The 22,606-nt window shown below is 44.9% G+C and overlaps 1 protein-coding gene across 1 annotated transcript in view; it reads left to right on the plus strand.

Annotated features, from left to right (window-relative positions):
* The first annotated feature begins 7,221 nt into the window (after nucleotides 1–7,221).
* Nucleotides 7,222–22,606, plus strand: part of IGF2BP1 (insulin like growth factor 2 mRNA binding protein 1) — a 59,416-nt gene continuing 44,031 nt past the window's right edge. Inside the window, exons 1-2 of the mRNA XM_003414656.4 lie at nucleotides 7,222–7,461; nucleotides 8,618–8,678. Coding sequence (XP_003414704.1) covers nucleotides 7,287–7,461; nucleotides 8,618–8,678 — 236 coding nt within the window. The 5' untranslated portion in view covers nucleotides 7,222–7,286. The remainder of the gene's footprint in view (nucleotides 7,462–8,617; nucleotides 8,679–22,606) is intronic.

Consider the following 22,606-nt stretch of genomic DNA (forward strand, 5'->3'; position numbering starts at 1 on the left):
GACTCTATGGCACTGGGTTTGTTTTTTGTTTTTTTTTGTATTTCATTTGATGATTATGGTGTATTACATTTACCCAAGAGGAAAAAAAATAGCACCCACTAAATGAAAATAGTGCTTATCTGATCACGCTGACCATGTCTTTTTTCAGATCCTATCAAAAGATACTTACTCAATATATTTTTATTGAATACCTATTAGCACTATGTTAGACTCCCTGTGTGATACATGTATAGTTTTCGCCCTGGAGAATTTGATACATAAAATGCTAATAACACAATTAAGTAGCAACGTAAGACAGAAATGATACAAAGAGGTAAAAGTGTCCAAAGAATGTTCAAACAATAAATGCTGGGATTTCAGGGGTGGAGGAACTCTCAGGTGTCAATTACCCTGCGCTGTTCCTAAAAATGTAAGGAGTTTCCCGTTTGGGTGTGTAAAATACTTAAAGCATCTCAGTGTCCTTCCACTTTACCAGGCAAAAGTTTGAATGATAACAGGTTAGTGGCAACGGGGGGAGAAGGAAAAGGAAAACAAGTGAAGGAAAGGAAGAAAAGGATACAAAGTTCTGGATAGGTATATTGATTAAAAAGAGGAAAGAAATACGTTGTGGGGCAGAGGTGCAAGAGAATAATAAAAGAGAAAAGAGAAGCAACAAAGAAAAAAGAAAAATCGAAAAGAGGGTAAAGGGAAAGGGGGAGGAGGAAAGGAATTGACAGTGTCGGGAGTAGGAAGAATGGAGGAACAAAAGGAGGGAAACGAGGAAGAGAAAGGGAGGGTGGGGGAGGGGCAGGGAGGAAGAGGAAGGTAGGAAAAGAGAGGGGATCATGAGCCTCATTTCAAAGCAATTTAGAAATAGCTCTAATATTTGTTTCTTACACGTTTTTAAAATACACTTTAGAAATTTAAAAAGGTATAAACACTCATTCCATATTTTATCACATAAATGCTGACCAAATATTTTCATGTTATGTTTAAGAACAGCAATTAAGTTGTCTTAACTATAATTCTTAAAAATTTTTAGGGGGGTTTTATGGGAAAGGTGGGTGGATCAAGACTCTTTCTAGGGTGTTAATCCATGAAAACCAGAAGCCATTTCTAGAATTGTATCTCAGTTAGTTAAAGAACCAGTTTTTTTAAAAATAGCATATGGGTTACTTAGGCTGGGTCTCTTTTCTCTGTAAAATTGGTTTGTATGTGAAGACAAATTGAAGTGTTTTTAATGACTATCTTGCTGGTGAAATATTAGGAGAATATTAGTGAAATAATATAGGTATGAATTAGAAACAAACAAAAAACTATAGCCACATTCTCCTTAAGAACTCTGAAATATTTGAGGCAGCTTCTGAAAACAAAAACAAAAACACCGTAAGTAGAAACAGGAGTAAAATCAACTAGTCTTATCATCAAGAATGAAATTTTTAAAAGCAAACAAAAATAATTTGCTTTCCAGCTAGAAAAGTTTTTAGTCTTAAAAAAACATAGGTGCTACGTAGCTAAAATCAAATTAACTTCCTGCTGTTTGATGTTGTAATTGATTCATTTTGAATTAAAACCATTTACACATTAAATATTTAAATATTAGATGATATGAATTTCAAGTAAAAATTTGTCTTATTACTATTTCCACCTTAATTATATTTAGGTATGAATCCCTTCTGTTTTTTTGCTTTTAAATTTTTGTTTTATTTTGAAAAATAACATTATTTCCTCATCTTTTCTTGAGTTGTACAATTTCCCCAAATGAACCTGTGATCTATTTTGTATTTTGTGCTGAAGAAATTGAACAAAGTTGTTCCTTACCTTTTTTGTTGTTGTTCATTATCTTTTTAACCAAATGATTTCTGGAGTAAAACATGCAAAAGGCAGTGATAGTATATCGTAAGGAATGTTATTGACCATTTTTTCCTAAATTTTACTTATTTTGTTGTTGTTGAGAATGTGCACAGCAGAACATATACCAGTTCTACAGTTTCTATGTGTACAATTTAGTGACATTAATCCATTTTTTTGTACATGTGTCAATAGGGGTTGGAGTGGAGCAGTTTAATTTACTAACAAATTGAATTTGGAAACATCCATTTAAAAAGTAGGTTAATAAAATAAATTATTCCTTTTCTTACCCAAAAGTTTCTGCATTGCAAATTGAACCAAAACAACAACAAAACTGAGCATTTTTGTCACACACACTGTGTGACCCACAGAAAAAAAATGATTGTCCTTAAAGCTCTTTTCTCCCTTTGATTCCCTTTTATCTTGAGTAAATACACATTTCTTTCCAAGGTTTTTAAATACTGGACACTTTTGAATGAAAATTTGAAAGTGAAAAATTTTCTTTTCTGCACAGAGTTCTCTTACATTTTATGAGATATCCTAAACACACAATCATCCTCATTTACGTGACAGGAGAAAATGCTGCATGTGCTTTTAAACTGGGACTAATTTACACTTTTTCAAAGTTTGAAGGCATTTAAAAGAAACACACTAATATTTCAAGTTGCAGGAAGAAACAAAATGTCCCAAGTCAGTAACAATGAAGAAACAAGCAAACAACAACAATAAGAACAAAATAAAAAAATAAACAAACAAAAAAATTCCTTTGCAAACTTTAAAATCAAAGTAGCCTTATGTCAGGAAATGTTTATTTTCCTTTTTTGAGATTTCATAGCAACTATAATTTCAAACTGATTATTACTCATTAGAAAATAAAAAATTTAAAAAACTTATAATGTATTTCCCTCCTAACTGCTTCGCAGTTTTTTTGTGTTCTCTTTTGTAAAACACAGTAAACTTTTAAAATCGAAGTCACTGATAAATGTGAGATTTTAAGTGAAGTATAAAAATTTTTTTTTTTTTTAAATATATTCTGAGGATTAAGACAAAGGAACTAATCCAAAAGAGGAAAAAGTTATATGTGGAAAGTGTCGACTGCAGCATTATTTACAAAAGTAAAAAATTTGATGCAGCTTTTATATCTAAAAAATAGTGGTTAATAACTTCCATACATCTACTGAATTGAATATATGTGTTCACTAAAAATGATAGTTATGAAAACTTTGAGGCAGCATGGGAAATACTTATGGTACAACAGTAAATAAAAAATTAGGATATAAAAATAAGATTACAAAATGTAAAAATATTATAATATTGGTATTTGTAAAATATTGGCAAATACTGGAAAATTTTAAAATAATTTTGCATGACAATGGTGTTGCTGATTTTTTTCACCTACTTCCAATTTTTAAAGAGTTGTTTTATTCTCTTAAAAATCTTTTTCCTTTTTCCATGTATTTGTATGCTCACATTGGAGGAAAACGGATCAGAATCCCATCTTTAAAATGGAGTCAAGTTTCAATGTTTCTGAATTCAGAGGGTTGAGGAGGAGGAGGAGGAATTATTGATATTATTAAAGGAAAAAAAAATGTATCCTGCAGCTATATTTTTAATTCTCTCACAAACCAAATTTAACTCCAAATTTAATCTTTGTCAAAGAAGCTGTATGGGAAAAAAAATGAAAATAAACACAACATTTGCTAGTTGCCTCTTAAAAAAAAAAAAAAGGAAGATAATAAATCTTAGCACCCCAAGTCTGCTCAGTCCTGTCCAGAGCCTAGGGATCTGAATCTTGCCAAGAGAGAACCCTTCTTTCAGGTTAATTTTAGTGCTGGGCTCACTCAGAGGGAGAGATGAGGCACCAATTAGCATCATTCAGTGGCCCCCCCTCCCCCCACCAGCCTAAAATAGCCAGGTCACTGAGGCAAAACTGATTTGGGGGTTAAAAGGGTCTGTATCTCACTCCAGCTGTCTCCTCTCCCTTGTGTTCTTGCAGCCTCTGATTATACACACAGAAACCATTTTTTGGAGGGGGGGGTGGGGGTGGAGAGAAGGATTAGAATTCAGTGAAACAGCTGATTTTTTTTTTAAAGGAATACTCAATTTCAATTTAGCAATCATTGGTAAATTTTTAATTTAATACTTTAAGATTTTTAAATAGCAGGCTTTCAGTAAATTTATATTTTCTCCTTTACTGTGATTCATTTCAAATACATTTTAAAAACTTATTTCTGCTAACATTTAGATTTCTATTGTATTTTTTAAATGGAAAAAAAAAATCAACCTAAAAGGGCACTAAATTCAATGATTACTTTAAAAATTCTTGTTTCCCTTTGAATCTAGGAGTGTAAAAGGGTGGGCTGCATTTTACAGTTTAATTCAAGGCCAGGAAGGAGAGGCTTGTGTGGTGTAACTTGCTTTTGTTTTGGGGCTAAGGAGATAGAGCCCCGGGGGAGAAAAGTTGAGAGGTGCTGCCATTAATACTTAATGATCTAAATTAAATGAAGGGAACAGCAGTCAAACTTTCTTGAAACTGGGATGCCATGTCTAGTGCTTTCTTCCTTGTTCCCCAGTATAACAGAAAAGATTTAAAGAAATCTGGGCTCCTATCTAGGGAAAGGCCAAAGAACACACCAGCCTTTCTCAGACCATCTTTTAGCCTTTTCAAAAGTTCACACACACATCTCCAAGAAAAGTCCCTGGGCAAAGAGGCCTTCACATTGGCCAAGATAAATTCTCTTTTCTGGACTTTTAATTTTCCTCTGCATTCTATATGCTCTGCAGTTTGTATGAGCTTCTTTTTCACTTTAAAAATGTTTATTGCGTGCCTACTATGCGGCAGGCACTGCTTCCCAGCTCGTTGGTTTATTTTCAAGTTAATGTTTGTTATCAGAGAAAGTGAAGAGGGTAGGGAGAGGTGTGGGGGGTGGACTGGGACACAAATGTCTCCCACTTCCTAGGGCAGAAAACATTCTTTTTCTGCTCAGCAACTAATAGCTTATAGTATTTTTAATTTCAGTTGCCCCATGGAAAGAAAGACATCACAAAAACGAAAATTCGAGAAACACGTGGCAGGCTAGAACAAAACGCTGATTTGGAGGGTGGTTCTTGAAGGTGGTGGTGGAGATAGCAAAACCGAATTGGAAGCCCCCACCTCATCCCCAAGCCGGTCCCTGCCCGTTTCTTTTCAGCGCGCCAGGAAAACGGGTGGGGGGGATAAAGGTGCTGCACGTTATCTTTTAACTCCCGACTTTTTGAACCGTATAAAATCATCCGGCAGAAGAGCGGTGAGCCGAAGTCGGAGTCCGCTCACTGATTGCAAACGAAAAATAATAACAATAAAAAATTCAAGGCATTCATATCGGTGTAGGCAACACGTGTTGCGGGGCTGGGCCCGGGCCGCAGGCGACTGAGACAATGGGGTCGGGACGGGGGGAAGGGGAGAGTTGACCCCCTTCCTCACCTGCCCTCGCAGCACGTGGGCCCCCGACAGAATCGTCTCCCTCCTGCAGCAGCCAGAGCAAGACCCGAGTTTCCGCCCAGTTCAGGGTGACTCTGGCTTTCCTGGTGTCGGCCCCCACTCTCCCCCCCGCCCCGGTTCCCTGACCGGGGAGCCTCTGGGGTCCCGGGGCCGTGCTCTCCACCACCCCCTGGCGCCATCCCAGCCCCCGCCGCCGGGAACTCGTTGGCCTCGCCCCTGGCCCGGGATCCCGGTTCTGCGCGTGGCCCGCGCGTCCCGCTCTCCGCCGCGTATCCGGGACTCCGAATCGCGCGGTGAAGGCCCCCCCCACCGCCGAGACGGGGGTGCGACCGCCCACGTGTCGCCCCTCGCCCAGTCTGGTCGGTCCCTCGGGCTCCCGGGGCCGGAGGATCCGGAACGAGTTGGTCAAAGCCCAGGGAAGGGACTTGGGCGGATCCGCTTCCCCCTCCCCAGGAGCGGCGGGGGAGGGGCAGCCCCGCAGCCCCCGCCCTTGCTTCCCCTGGCGCCGAGCGGAAATCGCCCCCTCCCCCCCGCGGGCCTGACCTAGGGACGTGGGCGGGGCCTCACGCTCGGCGCCCCCCCCCCCGCGCCCGGCCCCTCTCCCGCCTTCCCGCCGGGATCCGAATCTTGCGCCCCAAACAAAGTTCCCAGCCCATAGCCAGCCGCTGGAGCGCTCCAGTCTGGGTCTCCGGGGGAGCAGGCGGAGGGGACTACACCTGTCCGCCCCCGCGCCAGGGAGGGAACAGGAGACCTTTCCGATCTTCGCCCGGTCCCTCCTTCCCTGCGACCTCCCCTTTCGGTGGGCCGGGGTTTGCCCGAGATACCACCCCTCTGCCTTTGCTCCCACCCTTCTTCTCCAGGGGTCATTTTGGGTCGGAACCGCGCGCTCCCTCAGGAGCTCCGATGCGTTCTCACTCAACAGTCAGATCCCCGATGCGAGCCACCCTTTCTCCCGTGGGAGTCCCGAAGCGTGATTTTCTGCGGGTCTCTCGTTCCCAGCAGAGACTCACGGTATTCCCACTTCCCGGCCCGCGCTCGCAGGGCCCACTGGTCCCCGATACCCCGAGGCGGAGAAGTCGTGGGGTGGGGCGGGGAAGATGGAGACCCCTACTCAAAAGCTAGGGAAAAGACGCCTTTCTTTTTAAATCGCCGGGTCTTGCGACCCTCTCCTGAAGACCCCAGAGTCCTCGGCTTCTCTTTGTCTCTCTCGAATGTTCCCCCGCCCGTCAGTCGCGAGCAGTTAATCGGGGTGGGGTGGGTAACACCACCTCCCCAACAAATAAAACACAATCCTACATTTTACCCTTAACCACAGGGGAGATTGCGGCCCAGAGCACCCTCCCCCAGCTCGGATCGGGGGAGGGGAAGGTGGGGGCGGGGCGCCTCCCTAGGGGCCAGGTCCTTGCAAAGGGGGAGGGGGCAAGTAGAGCTTCGGGGTCGCAGCCCCCACCGCCCCAGTTTGCCCTGGGGGTGGGCCGAGAGCCCCCCAGGCGAGAATTGGCGAGCCCAGCTGGACTGGAGGGCCTAGGGGCCCTGTGGCGTCGGGGGTCTTCCCCGGCAGGGTGGGTGGGGGCTTTCACCACGTGGCTTCGCCCTTTTTTTTTTTTTTCCGCTCCATTTTTTTTTCAAGTCGATTTTATTTAGAGGCGGCGCCAGGGCGGCCGCGGAGAAACGTGACACACCAGCCCGCTCCGAGGGGTTTCGGACCGAAGGGAAGGAGCCGCTCCCGCGTCCTCCGCCTCCCAGCGCGCCGCGGGCACTTCTCCCGGCCCCTCCCCGAACTCTCTGCAACCGCCGCCCGCCCGCAGGCCGCCCTCCCGCCCGGGGCTTCGGACAACTCCTGGGGTGGGTGGAAAGAAAGTTTGCGCTCCTGTCGCCGCCTCCCCTTTTCTCGGCCTAGGAGGCTCGCGGCCCGCACGCGCGCCCGCTCGGTTCGGCCTCGCCGGGGACCGCGTCCTGCCCGGAGACCGCCACCATGAACAAGCTGTACATCGGCAACCTCAACGAGAGCGTGACCCCCGCGGACTTGGAGAAAGTGTTTGCGGAACACAAGATCTCCTACAGCGGCCAGTTCTTGGTCAAATCCGGCTATGCCTTCGTGGACTGCCCAGACGAGCACTGGGCCATGAAGGCCATCGAAACTTTCTCCGGTAAGAGCGGGCCCACTGCCCAGGAAAAACCTAGCGCCGACACCCCCCATCGAGAAGACCTGTGCTTTCTCTTTCCTTGCCCGCCAACTCCTCTGTTCCTCCTGCCTGCGGGATTCAGCCTCGGTACCAATCCCTGACCCACCTCCTTCGACGCCCTCACCTCCCCCAACAAGACATTTCGGGTCGGGATTTCCTGACCCTGTAGTACGACATAAGCTGAGGTTCTAGTAAAGGGATTTCCCCCCCTCCAACGACGGGGCGGGAGCCTCCCTTTGGCAGTAATGGGGGGCTGGTTTAAAGGCACCGAACACCCCTGTCTGGGAGTTATTTCCACGCCCAGCCTTCCCTACACGCCGCTGGACAATCCTCCACTTTGCACACCCCCACTTCTCCAACGTCCTAGGCCTTTCCAGGCGGCGAAGGGATCCCCCCCCACCATCTCCGGTCTTCCGGGTTTCTGTGGGGACTGCGGCCTTCAGACAGGGCCTAGGAGGAAGGGGGTCCCGCCTCCCGCCCAGGGCCTGGGGCTTGAGCCATTTTGATTTGAAAGTGGGGCGTGAGCAGGGTGGCGCGGCGGCGGCGGCGCCGGGTCGCCATGCTGCTTCCCGAGACACCGAGGCTGGGCCGTGAGGCGCGCGCCACCGCCGCCAGGGACCCTCCTCGCGGGGCCCCGCTCTGCTCCTCCGGGTCGTATCCTTTCAGAAGAGCTCCGACAGGTGACTGCCCCGCCGCCTCAAGCCCTCCCTTTGGCTCAACAGAAAAACAAAGTTTCATTCTGCACCTTTCACTCACACACTTTCCGAGAAACGAGGAGACCTTTTTTTCCTGATCTCTTCTTTCTACATCTGGGGGTTCATAACGCGCCCACGCGCAAACACCCTCGCACCTTCCCAAATCCGGCCCCAGAGCGATCCACAACTCAACTAGCCTCAGTGAGAAAACAAACAAAACACGAGTTGAGAAAATATAATAGCGAATTTGTAGATTTCACATTCCCAGAGCGACCTTTCCCAACTGGCTGTGGAACCCACAGCCTGGATTCCTAGGAAGATCTCAAATCCCAGTAACTCCTGAATAACCCTAGTGTCTTTTCTTTCCTCTTCCCACCCTCATCTCTGTTCAAGCTTCATGTTGTCTTTCTTTTTCCTTTTTAAAGGAAAAGTAGAACTGCAAGGAAAACGCCTAGAGATTGAGCACTCGGTCCCCAAAAAACAAAGGTAGGGAAGAGCTCTTCTCAAGGGGAAGGGAGACCTGGGGGGCTGAGAAGTGGTGTTTGGGGGTCCCTAGCATCTCCAGTGGAAGAAGCTCATTACTGGCCTTACCACCGCTGACTCCGGATGTTGGGGGCTGGGAGGGAAGATTGGCCAAGATCTTGTTGAATGGGTGGTTTACAGCTTGTAAAAAATGAGTTGGGCCTGGGGTGGGCTAAAAGATGTTACTTGGGGAATAATAAAGATGTTACTTGGGGAATCAAAGGGGCCAAAAAAGAAAAAAATAAAAAGAAGAAACCTTGTGGAGTTTGCTCAAGGTGTGGAACCACTTTTTGTGGGGAAGTATAAAATTCTTGGAAGAGTTCAGATGCAAAGCAGTTTCTTAGCAGGCCTCATTTTCTCCCCTTTTCTCCCCCTTCCCCCATTCCTGCTCACCATAATTCTTAAGTGGTTTTAGGGGGGAGACCCCCTTATACTCTTTAGGAAGTGGAATGAGCTTCCTGGCCCCCGCCCCCCAAGAATCTCCTTATGCCCCTGCTTTATATTTCTGCAACAGGCAAGGCCTTTTTTTTCCACAGACCCCTACTCCTAGTCGCTCACACCACCCTCCGCCCCCGGATTTTCCAAAGAATATGCTTTGGCTGTACTGTCCTCTTCGAGGCCCCCGCCCCCCCCTCCTTCAGTCCATTGTTACAAGGGGACCATCTGGGGTGAGAGCTTTGTGTTCAGGCTGTGAGCTGGGGCTCTTTGGAGGGCCTAGAACTCCCTGGATGAATGGTCTGTGAGCGCCTGTGTGTGCATGTGTGCTAGTGCATGTTACAATACCCCCATCCTCTCATCAGCAAGGTGGGGTACTTTCGTCATGTTTTCCCCAAATCTGATTCATGTTGGATTCCAAATCTTCACTGAACTGTGGCTGGGAAAGTATAAGGGCAGAGCCTTTTGACTTTCTCAAATAAGACTTTTAAACACGCTGACAGTGCAGAGAGTTTTGTAGCATGTTGCCAGTTGGAAGCAGCCCCCAGTAAATCTTTGATTTTCTCCCTCCCCCCTCCCCTCATTTCTCCTGGCCTTGTCTGAGTGGAGAGGTGGGGGTGAGTGCCTAGGCTTTTGGGGGCTTAAGAGGAGCTAGAAAGTTCAGCTTCAGCCAAAAATCTGTTCAGTGGTTTAGCTTGATGTACTTAAGGAACTTGGGACTATTGTATCAATAGATGATCAATATGGCTTATTACTGTGTTTATAGCATTTGAGATTTAGCCTCAAGTGCCTGAAATAACTCTGTTATTGGAAAGACAATTAGAGTTAGGAGTAAAGAGGCAATAAAATTGGAAGGAAGAAAAGAAGTCTTACCTATTTCTTGAAACATTTCCTGGAGAGAGGAATAAGAAATACATGCATACACCAATACCAGTAGATTTATTAAGATTGTGGATATTCGAATTGTGGGTATTTGAAAGCTGAGTGTTTGACATATGTTGATGAGAAATATCCAGAATAACTGGAATTCTGATAGATGTGGAAATTTTTTTCTTTTGCTCTCGAGGATGGCTTACATTTTAAAGGGAATGAAGTAGAAAAAGCAATAGAAATACTAAAATGTGATGAAATGGAACTCAAAACATTTATATTTTAATTTTCATGGTAGGGTGTATTTATGGATCTTGTTCCCTAAGCCATCTGCTTGCTTTCAAGCCATTTCTAGGCTCCTTGTTCCCTACAAAATGCCTTACTGAGGGCTCTTTTTTGAGTTGGAATGGGGTGGGGGCTTGTGAGAAGACTGGGTAAAAAAAAAAAAATCTCCCTCTCCACACCCATATTAAAGTAGATCTTTTGTGTGTTCCTCCCTTGCTGGGGTAATTTTTGAGACCAAACATTGAGTTAGCTGTGTTGTATTTTATTTTCTTTTTTGGGGTGGTGGTGAGACATTTTTCTAGAATGAATCAATTTTTTAAGTCCTGGGATTTAAAAAGAGAGTTTGTTTTCATTAAGTCAGTTTGCTCTATCATTTGTGTTCTTTGAGGAAGCCATGTGGTATGGTGTGTTTTCAGCCTGCGTCTAAAAAGTATGTCTTCAGTTGGTTTGTTGCTGGCTTTTTCAGCCTTGTGAATGTATAGAAGAGGAACGAGTTTAATTAACTATGACTAATATATTCTAAGCAAAATGAACCAGTATGCACATATACTTTGTGTTTTTCTAAAAGGAGTAAACTCACTGTTTAAAGTAGAAGAGAACTATGATAGATGCACTCAGTTCCAAATGAATTATGATTTAAAAAATTCCTAAGAGCTTCATAAAAACCCCAACAATCTAAAAGCTCCTGTTTGTTTTTTTTTAATAGGAGGAGGAATCAAACAAAAGATACGTTATTACAGCGGTTTCCTCTGTGCAGGATTCATGTTGAAGTATTAATATATTTAATCCTAACTTTGTTTCTATTTGATAAATATAATTTGTATTTTTTTTTGAGAACTCAGGAGACCAAACACTATACATTTAATCTGAAAACAATAATTAATTTGAAGTTTTTTTAATGGGTGAAATTAAATTTCTCTGAGATCCTTTCCCTAAACCTCCTCTTAGTCAGTTTTGGGATTTTGATTAATGATTTGGGCTTTTTAATTGAGAAATGGTATACATTTATTGCCAGTTATTGGGACACAGGAGAAGAACCAAAAGCATTTCGAAAACAGTGGTGGGAAGGCTTCCTATATATGTTTTATTTTGAGAAGCTTAAGAGTAGTTAAGGTAAAGGTGTAGCATCTTACTGAGACTTGTTTACTTTGGGAAATGACTTGCTTTTTAAGGGAATTTAACTTTCGTTACATTTGTCACTGTGTGCCTTTTTCAAGAGGAATGTGACCTAAAGATAGCATCCTTACTGTCAACTGGTGTCACCAAAATAAAAGGTGTTGCTGTTAATTAAGAAAAAAATGAGAGATGCATTGCATCTTAAGTGAAATGTGTTTAAGAGTTTTAAGTTTGGCCATTTGTTTAGGTAGGTTAATGGCTGGTTGTTCTTTTCTCTAAGTTGACTTAAAATGAGATGGATTAACATTCCCTCCCCCCAAATTTCCATCTCTCTCTCTCTCTATTTTTTTTTAAAACATCCTAAAATTCACCTCATAACCATTCATGTAAGTGAGAACTCTCAAAAGAGTAAATTGTTTAAACTTGATTCCTATTTTAGAGTTTATCTTTTGCTGAAGTTTGCAGCTTTAAAAATCTCTGTAAAGGCATGTCTTGTTTTGGCAAAAAATATTCTTAATTTTATTTTAAAAAGTGATTTGTGGAAGCATAGAAGAAATAGTTTGTTCACTAAATGTTTTCAGAACTAGTTAAAAAAATTGCCTTCAGAAATGGTTTTGCCTTTAGTAAAAAAAATATATATATATAAAGTTAGGGGTTGCAAGTGAATGTAGGAGATTTTAAGAACAGTGAAAAGCTCTAGAGTTGGGGGGCATTTTCAGTCACTTTTTCTTTTGGGCTTGTAGTTATGGATTAGTTTCCAATTCAAAAAGAAGGTGAAAGATACATCTGACAGGTATTTAACAATACGTTCAAAGTAGAAACAGTTTGTCATTTTTAGTAAAAGGGGTTTCTTAGTAATACTTGGCTTTAAGTTTTTTTTTCAGTGGGTGAATCTTAAATTTTTCAGCCCTATTTGGAGGAAAGGCGAAAGTCTGGGTTTTCTCTCCCTATTTTTAATTTCCACATAGAATTGAATTTAGAATTAAATTTTCTTACTTCACTGCTAGAGAAATAAATCCTTAACAGATAATCATTTGGTGGTCTGTATTTCAAGATGAAATTTCCCTTGGAAGAATTGTAGGTTTCCAGATCCCCCTTTTTCTCTGGCCCAAAGTAGACAGATGACATTTTACTCTAATGGTTTCTCAGATGGAGAACTTCTCAGTAAGGAAAAGGAAAAATTGTAATTTCCATCACTAATTTATTCAAAGTACAGTTAACTGTTCCAAAAACAAAGTTTTAATGGCATAGCTTTTGGTGGAAAAAGAGCAAAACATTCTTACTTATAATTATGTTTTAGAGATGGAGTACATGACATTAGCAGTTGGAAGAATCTCGATGCAAAGGTTCTGAGCTTCTAATCTTTTAAATTACCTTAATATATATCATTTGAATATTTTTTTGTGTGGGAGCACTTTTAACGTTTATTTTTTAAAGAGTTTATTTATCCTATACTTTAATGTGTAACAGTCAGTTGACAAAAATACCATTGAGATAGGCTAGTGAGTATACAATTTTAGAACTTTTTTTTTTTTTTTTAAAGCATTTCAAATCTGGTTTAGTTGAGTGGAAAGAGTGGGAGACCAACAAGTGCTATTGGTTGAAGTTCAGAGACTTTGTGTTGAAAAGATATTTGTTGGCTATACCTCTGTTGGTGTTTTTGTGTTTTTTTGTGGGGGGGGGTAGTAGTGGTGGCGATGGTTTCTTTGGAATAAATATATGAACCAAAGGCGTTTGAAGAACAGACATTTTCCCAGCTGTTAGAATTTAAATTCAGTTTTGTTCGCTAACCATCCTTTTAAAAGACTTTTTTTTAAATGTGGCTAATGTCTTCCAGAAAGTGCTGCTAAGATTTTGAAATGGGAGTGTTAGGGAGAGAAAAGGGGAGGAAAAAAGCAGCAGGGGAGACTTGAGAAATCAGACGAGTTAGTCCTGGGTTGGAAATTCCAGACGGGGGAAAAAAGAGAGAGAGATGGGGGTTGGGGTTGATTTCCCGCTTCCCTTTTAAAGAGGAGCGGCTGGAGACTCCCAGCCACCCAAGGGAGGAGGAAGGGGGTCGAGGATACGAGGTTTAGAAGAGGGGTGGTAGATTCAGGGAAGAGCATGGCATGTTTTTTCCTTTTTAACTTGCCTGCCTTTTCTTCCCCTTTTCAAAAAAAAAAAAAAAAAAGTCGCGGCAGCACTGGAGGCGCTTCCTGGAGAGCTCGCAGCCGCCCTGCTGCCCTAACCCTTCCCTGCCGGCCCCGGCCCCGGCCCCGGCCTCGGCCTCGGCCTCGCAATCGCGGTCGGCTCTGCGGTGGGTCCGCCTGCTTTCCTTTTTAACAAGCCCCCGACAGAGAACACTCCGCATGCCTGGGTCTCCAAGGACCTCCTTTCTGAGGGTCCAAGAACCCAGGCTGCAGCGCACCAGCAAACAGGCTCGTCTTAGTGCTTAGAGCCCCCAGATCCTAAACCTAGCTTCCCCAGCCTTCCCCATATGAAGGGTTCTGCCGGCTCCAGCCCACTACGGACCCCGGACCTTTTCAGCGGCCGGGCTCTCTTTAAGAGTTTTCCTTTCTGAGGCAAAGGCAAAAGACCAGTGGGTAAATGTAAAGTGAAAAGAGTCCGAGGAGAGAGGAGGAGAGTGGGCAAGGGGAAAATAAGAGGATGAGAGAGGTGGAGAGAAAATGGAGGGGTGAGTAACACGCCGGCTGTTGCCCTCTCCTGGTAGCTGGGGCCCCTTGGCGATGGCAAATAGAACTTTGAAGAGTTAACAGTGTCACATAATCCATAATCTTTAGAAAATGCACTTTCTGTCCCCATGTCCCAAAGGCTGACTGAAGCAATAACAAAGAGAATCATAGTACTCAGGGGTTCTATGGATGGACTTTATGTTACAAAAGATAGGCCCTAGGTCCTCCAGTTGGCCACTGGCTAGGCTTGGAGGGTCTTTCTCAGGGTCTTAGCTAGTGTTTGACTCCATGTGTTAGCAACAAAACTTTTGTGCCGTTCCACCTTTGCTGAGCACATCTCCTTTCCTCCCCTTCCCCACATCCCTTTAAGAATGCCTGACAAAATAAAAACAGAAAAAAAGGCTCTTCTAAAAAAAAAAAAAGGCCCTGCGAAAGTGCTCCTTTGGTTATTGATAAAAGTTTAATTATACAGAGAAGCTCCTGTGGTAATAACACACCATCAGAAGGAAGTGTATAGCCAGTGGGAAGATGCTCAGCTCTTAGTTTGGCAACTCCATTCTAGTAGGAGAGCATGCATAGCCCCCAGATTTTGTTCAGAGAGGTTTGGAAGGGGTCATTCTAGTACTGACAGTTATTGCGGCGCCAACTTGCAAGAGTTGCTTCCTACTTTGCAGCACAGTAGGTTTGTAGTGAATAGTTGACAAATGAAGAGACAACAGGCTGGAACAAGCTTTCACTCTGAACTCTGAAATAAAATGTGTGCTGGTTACAGGTAAATCACAGAAGAAAAATAGGTCTGGACTTAATAATTTTCATAATTGGAGAAAACCTGATTGCAGTACACTGGAACGTAACTTCATATAGAACAGACACAATCAGAGATGCAGTCTTATTGTTGCAGAAATCCAGACTCCCAGGATGTGATGTTCTGGTCACGTAGCAGGGAGCGCTGAGCATGGCTGGCCATCAGTAAACTGCTTTTGAATGAAATACAGAGCAAAGAACTGGATGATTGAAAAAAAAATTTGATTCGACTATCCAGATATTTTCAAAATCCCTCAGGAGAGCTCTAATTATTAGACAAATGGCATTTTGGTGGCTGGAAGGTATATAGGGAATCTCTGATTTGGCCTGGGTGGGAATTTTGCCCCTAGTCTTGGAGAGGGTTGTGGAGCAAATTGCTCTTATAGAAGAGTCAGGAAAGGTGGAGGATTTCTCCTCTTCAGTCTCTCTTTCCCTCTCCCCACGTCTCTTCTGTGGATTCTAGTCAGTCCTCTATTTCCTTAGGGTTAAAGAGCATTTTGATTTTTTTTTTTTCCATTTCGAGTTGATTTCAGTTAAAAAAGTAGTCATTCATCCAAATGTTTTTGGCCACTTGGAATTGAAAACATTAAGTCTGAGTGAAATTCGATTGGATAGTTTAGTTGATTGGTTGTACAGCCATACACTGCATGTCACTTCGGGCAATGTCTGACTGCATGTATGTCTATGGTCCCGTAAGGTTATAACAGAGTTCAGAAATCTTGGTCAGAGAACGGGACATAGCTAAGGAATGAAACAGCTTCCCACACACAGCACATGTATCTTATGTCTCTTGTATACAAAGCAGTTATGCTGCCAGGCTTATAATGGTATAGTACATATATGATCTATAGTACATATGTCTTGATACTCATAATAAATGCCTGTGTTACTGGCTTATGCATGTACTGTACCATGCTTTCTATCATTTTTTTAATGTGAACTTTCCCTCCTTAAAAATAAGTTTACCGTATAACAATGTATGCTTCGACTCCTAAGCAGAAGCAGCATATAATATGGTGTTTGCAAAACATCCAAATCACGAAACATCCTATTTCACAGAACATGTTGTGGACATTAATCGACATATGACAATATTTAGACTCTTTAAGAGCAGTTTGAATCAGAATTCAGAATTTAAAAAAAATCATTCTTATATGTAAAAGTTGTTTGTGAGGTCTAAGTTCTTGGCAAGAGGAAATGGGGTGGGAGTAGGAATAATTTAAAATTTTTGAGTCTCAAGGAGGGGGGAAGCTCTGTTTGGTCATAGTCATATGATGCACCCTGGTTCCCTCACTTATCCTCTACAGGGGTCTGGAGGAAAGGTCTCCCTGTCAAGAGGTTTAATTGTTTAAAAGCGTGAGGTTTGGGGTCAGGTATTAACTGGTAGATCCTGGAAAAGTTACTTTACCTCCTTAAGCCTCAATTTTTTTTAACTGTAATATTGCACTGATACTAGTACCTTTCTGCTTTCTGTCATGGTCATTCTTTGTCCTTCTTTTAAGCTTTATGGTTCTCTGCCCTACCCTACCCTGCTCCTTACAGCTGTGGTTAGTTAGCTCCCAGAGAGAATCAGAACCGATCAAGTGTGTAGATGTTTGCAAAATGTATCCATGAGAGGTTTTGCCTGTGCGACTGTGTGTGGCGGCTTGGGGCGTATATCTAAGTAGTGGGTTGATGTGTTTCAGTATACTTATGTGGTTTTGACGTGCATTTTATATGGATAGGCAAGTTGAAGGGGGTCTGTGTATAGGATGCTTTGATAATTACCTGTGTGCTAAAAGGAAAAGCTAGTTTTTGGGAGAGGGAGATGAAGTTCATTAGGGCAAAACCCTAGAGTCCCCAGACTATGGACCCCACCACCACATCTCTGCACCATCCTCTTAGACAAAAGGCTTGGAGAGGTGGGGGGCAAGGATGGTAGAGAATGCTACCGAGTGTTCATTAGGGGAAATGGGTCGTTCGTTCTATTGTTGATATCCTGAACTCATGCCAGGCACCTAGCTGAAATTTCACACTTTAGGGCCATTGTCAAAGGTGCATGTAGGGTAGAGACATTGGTTGGAGGGGAATCACGCTAATTCTGCAAATGAGGGAAGTGTTGTAGGAATCCAGGATGAAGGGAATGATATGAATCCTCTTTGGGGGTCTGAGAAAGGGAGAAATGAGAGTAGCTTCCCCCAACTGGTGGGAGACAGACATCTTTGTCTTAATATGCTGCTCTTGGTGAGCTAACAAAGTAGGCATTCAGGATTTTGGGCATCCGTGGATGTCCAGGAAGTGATTGCCTTCATTGGTCTCCTTCCTCTGCGCTTGTGGGTGACAAAACCAAACTGGCCTTCCATCTTCTCCCTGGTTCCCTGGCCTGGAAACGGTCCCTGTAGATGTGCTCAGAACCCACCTTCATGCCTGCTTCCTGTCTTAAGCCCTCCCTGCGCAAAGGGTACATGCCACGCTATGTGTGCACATGAGATCACACACACACACACACACACACACACACACCACACAGCCTCTTTCGAGATGTCTGACCCGGGAATGAGGATTGAACCTTCTATTAACTAGGGTGGGGAAGGGAAGGGCTTCTAATCCAGATGTGGTTTTTAGCCATTTAACAGGGTTTTGACTTTAATCAGTTACTATAAAGGTTTTGCAATTAGTTTACGCAGAATGATGTGTGTCATCTCTTTCTGGAGTGGCATTTGGGATTGCTTGGGGCTCGTCAACTTTCCACTAGGGACTCTGAGGAGGAAGAAAATGAGGGAGCACAAGAACTGAAGTGGGGGCTGTTGGGTGGAGTAAACTTGTTGAGGATGTCTATTCAGAGTTAGAAATATATATTCTGCTTCCTCTCTGAGGTCTCTAAGTTGGTTGGGCAGAAAAGTCCAACTGTAATGGAGACCAGTTGCTTTGGCAGGATTTGGAGGTGGAACCCTAAATTAAAGGGCAAAAATGATCCTTCACAGAGCGAGATGCAGCTGTTAGTGGCTACAGTCAATGTATTCCGGGTGAGCAAGGACTAGATGCGATGAGATGTTGGCTGGGGAGGCAGCAGGGTTCAGAAGAATATTTTCTTCGCTCATCTTGTTCAGTGTCTACTGCAGCAACTTTTAGTGTAAAAGAGGAAGAGAAGATCTAGCTGACTAGTTATCTACAGGGTCTTCCTTCAGAGGTTTATCACCATTCAGAGATGCTGCCACTGCTGGTGGCATAGTGGTTAAGTGCTACGGCTGCTAATCAAAGGGTCGGCAGTTCGAATCCACCGGGTGCTCCTTGGCAACTCTATGGGGGCAGTTCTACTCTGTCCTATAGGGTCGCTATGAGTTGGAATCGACTCAACCGGCAGTGGATGGGCCACTGCTGGTGTTTTGGGTTAGGGTAGAAAGATACCTGTCCAGATGAGCTGGAGTTGGCAGGGCATGGAATAGGATGAGCTTCATAAACCTCATGTACCTCTGTGAGTTGTTAATCTTTGTTTCATTTTCTTATACCTGGTCGTCTTGAATGAACTATTTTCTTTAAACTTCTGACTGGAAGATGAATGGAGTTTGTCTAGACTCAGGCTCCTTTGTTCTCCTCTTCAAAACTCTCATTACCAGCAACCTTACGGGGGTGGCAGTGGGATCAGTGCCCCCTAGCCATTGCCATTTTTAAACCACTGCTAGTTTTGCTTTTTTCCACATGGTGGTCACCTCTTCATCCTATATAAATCCCACATATCCTTTGTCTGACCCCTCCATGTATTAAATATTAATTTTTGAGTTTTTATTTTGCATTATTGGGTCTTCTTTTCAGGGTGGGGAGGGGAGACTGATAGAGAGAGGGAGCCGCATTAAAGACGTATAAGACAGTATTCCTGCCCTCCAGCATTTTTATTTTAGAGCCAGGAAAAGCTGTGGGACAGCATAAGAGGCCAAGAGATTATGTACTAAAATGGGAGACCCACAACCTCAGGAACTAAAATAGATGAGGAAAGCTTTGTGCTAAACTGGGTTTGAGAGGATAGGCAGAAAAAAAGGAGTAGATTAAGGAGAACATCGTGGACTAACAGGGAGAGGCTTGTGGGAAGACAGTTCCATCTAGAAAAGGGGGGGCAACATTCCAGTGGGAGAGGTTACAGAAATGAGGCCCTGAGGTAGGGAGAGCAGACATCCCTGTTCTATTATAGTATTTACAATTGAGTATCTACTCAGAGTTAGGTGCTGTTAAACCTCACTGAATTCTTATACGAACCCTACAGGTTTTATCTTCATTTTACAGAAGAAGAAACTAGAGCTCCGAGTGGTAAGGTAACTTAGCCACCATCGTGTCTTCAGTAAGCACGGTAGTAGAACTGAAATCCAAACGCAAGTGTCTTTGCCTCTAAGGGTGTCTTAGAAGCTAGAACAGGTGATCCTTGAACACCCAGAAAAGTTGAATCTTTTCTGAGCTTTTTACGGGGTGCATAAACTTGGTAGATAAAAACATGCCCAACATTAATTTCTCTCAGATCTGAGCCTATTTTCTCCTCCCACGTGTTTCATGGCTGCTTTGTGTTGTATTTCCCTCTGCTGCATTGGAATCTTGAGGCAATCTTGTGGGGCTGAAAGCAATTGAGATGGATGGGTCCAAACTTTCTCCCCTTGTCTTGGCAGTTAAAATGGGAAATGAGAATTCTCTTGAAATGAAATAGTGGAGTTGGAGAGGGAGCTGAATGAAGTAGAGAAGGACTTGAGTGGGGTTAGAATTCAGGTGTAAACCTCATCCTGTCTTTTCCCCAGATGTGTAAGCCTTGGGTTATGGAGCCAATACCTCTTTTCCTGGACTGTTTCTTCATCTGAATCCTCCCTGTCTTAAAAACACCGTGAAATAAAGCTGGATTAGTGTTTTGAGTTCTAAGAACCCCCATCCTTTGGACTTCAGGGTAGGCACCAGGAGTGGAGCCACCAGCACTGGAGCTTTTGGTTGACCTCCCCCGCCTTTCCTTTTGTTTAGGTTCAACTCGGGGAAAATGGGGGTTGGGGAGAAGGGCAGGGATTGAGCCACCCGCCCCCCCCGCCCATTCCCCTTCCTCCAGCGGATAAAGACTTGACCTTTTTTACATGCATACAGAATCATAATTCATGGCTCATACATGTTAGTTTTTAAGGAGCAAGAACCTAGCCAGCTCCTTTTCCTGGCGTATAAGAACTTGCTGGCTACTGTCATCTTGGGTTAGTCACTTAATCTCTCTGAGCCTGTTATGTTGACCTGTAGAATGGAAATAAAAATACCATCAATCTCCTATGGTTGTTTTGAGGTTCAGATCAACCTTGTGGTTGTTCGAGATTCATAGGGAAGTGTGGCTATAAAAAAAAGTGCTTTGTAAACTGGCACAGTGGTTAGCAGCTCAGCTGCTAACCAAAAGGTCATCAGTTTGAATCCACCAGCTGCTCCTTGGAAACGCTATGGGGTAGTTCTCTGTGAGTCGAAATGGACACGACGGTAGACAACAACAAAGTACTATGAAATGTGAGTTGTTAATAAAATACTATCATTAATTGATGGGGGGGTTGGGGACAACCCCCAGAAGGCTGGCTACAGGGCCCAGTGCCCCCAGCCTTTTGTCTCCCACTTTGTACCCAAAAAGGACAAAGAAGGTCATTCTCACCCCCAGACAAATGCCCTACTCTACATGGGAGTGATAGGACGTTTCTGTTACAGCTTTTCCTTAACCTTCAAAAACACCGTGGGTACCTGCCTGGGAAGAGGATTCCTTTCTCTCCAGGGCCTCCCCCCCCACCCCACCCCACCGGACTCGCAAGCCTCAGTTCCTGCCTTCTCAGTGGGAGGCCTCCCAGCCCAGTGCTGCGTTCAGCCGCAGCCCGGCCTAGGTCTCTAAGGAATGCTGCCTCCCGGGCCATTTTCTCCCCTCCAGCTTCTGCCGCCCCACTCCAGCCCCTTCCCGGTCCCCTACCCCCAACCCGTTCCCACTTAAATGCTTGCAGGCCTGTTTGCTGGCGGGAAGCCCCCTCCCCCACAGGACCACCTCAGTCACAGCCCTGACCACAGGGAGGTCGGGTCTGGATTTACTAAAGGACCCTGGAGGGGGAGCCTGCTCCTCTCTGGCTGCCTGGCTTGCTGATGGGGTCGGGTTTCGGCCGGTGGCTCAGGAGAGAGAGACAAAGGGCAAAGTCCTGGTCCCCACCCCCACCCCACAGCCCCTGACGCATGTCCCCTCCCCATCCGGGCCCTCCACCGGTAGCTGAGGGCCCACCGGGCGGGGCAAGACAGGCTGGGAGTGAGTACGGAGGGAGCTTTGGTGGCAGAATATTCTAGACTGTGCCGAGCCTTGCAGCACAAGAGGGCTCTGGGGACGTCCTCTGCCCTCCTCCTTGTGCTCTGCAGGCTCAGCCCACCCAGCGGCTGGGGTGGGAGGGCAGTGCTCAGCTTTCCCTGGGTTAGGTGAGAGCGGCTGGGGGAAGGGGCACAGGCCGGGCAGACGCCAGCCCCTGCCTCTCAGCTGCTCAGACCTTCTCAATTGCCTGTTCATGTGGACTCCCCTCCCTCCCCCCAGCTGCTGCCAGCCCTCCCTCCACCCTCAGCTGCTGCCACCCTTCCCAGGCACCTCTCCTTCTGAGTTGCTCTGACTGCTCCCCCTTTCCATTCCCCACAGTGAAACTCTATGTCCAGGACCCTAGGTCCCCTGGCTGTTAGAGACTTTGCCCCCTCCTCCTAGCTAGGGATGGGTGAGAGCCATCTTGGAAGCGAGTGTTAACCCTCCAGGACAGAATCCCTGGGCTGGGGAGAAAGATCTCCCCTGAGAAGACATTTTGCTCCTGTCCTAAGCCTGGGCAGAACTGAGGGTGGCATCCCTGTCAGAGGAGAATTATTCTGATTAAGAATTACCCCACTGGGAAGAAATGAACACTGAGCTTCCTGAAGGTCCCGACCACCAACAGGTCTTTGTTGGCAACTGGGAGGGAAGACAGTAAGTCCCTTGAGGTTGTTAACTTCATTTTGGAGGGATACACCAGAGCTGCTTTCAGGAGATTAATATATCCCGGGATACTTTCTTATCCTCACACGGACCACGTGGATTCCAAGAATTACTCTTGACTCCCATAGGGTCTTTTTGCAGTCTAAGCTGTGAGTTGTAGAAGACTGATTTCTTTTAAGGCTGGTCTCATTTCCTTTTCCTTCTTTCTGATCACCCCATCTCACAGTCTTTGTCTTGAATTGGGCTCTCCAAGCTTGCCATTCTCTTGAGGAGAGGTGCGACCTCTTTGTATCCAAGACATCCCCCATGGTGCCTCTCCCCCATGATGCCTCCAGAGTGCCAGCTCCACTCTCAGGGCCCCAGAGTGCTAGACCTTTTTGGCTTTTAAGCTTTCTGGAGAGGTGTTGGTATCTCCACTGAGGGGTGAGAGCTAAACCAACATGTCCAGTGAAAATGGTCTTTCTAGCCCCTCCTGCCTATCCCTGTGTTCAGAGCACCTTAACACCTCCACCCCAGGAAGATTTTAGAAGTGCATTCTACTGCCTGAGTAGAATGGTGAGCAGTGCCTCCAATGGTTAGGATCTTCCCCACACCATCTCTGCCTCCGCCAGGAAGGCTTGGCTGTACTGCTCAGATTGGGTCACCTTTGGGTCTCTTCCCTTTGTTGCCACACTTGGGGTTTCGTCTCCATACCTCCCCACCCTCTATATTCTTTCCTTCCACACCACACTGTACAGCTCCACATGGCCAGCTCC

Source organism: Loxodonta africana, chromosome 18, assembly GCF_030014295.1.
Source record: "Loxodonta africana isolate mLoxAfr1 chromosome 18, mLoxAfr1.hap2, whole genome shotgun sequence".
NCBI classification, from domain to species: Eukaryota; Metazoa; Chordata; class Mammalia; order Proboscidea; family Elephantidae; genus Loxodonta; species Loxodonta africana.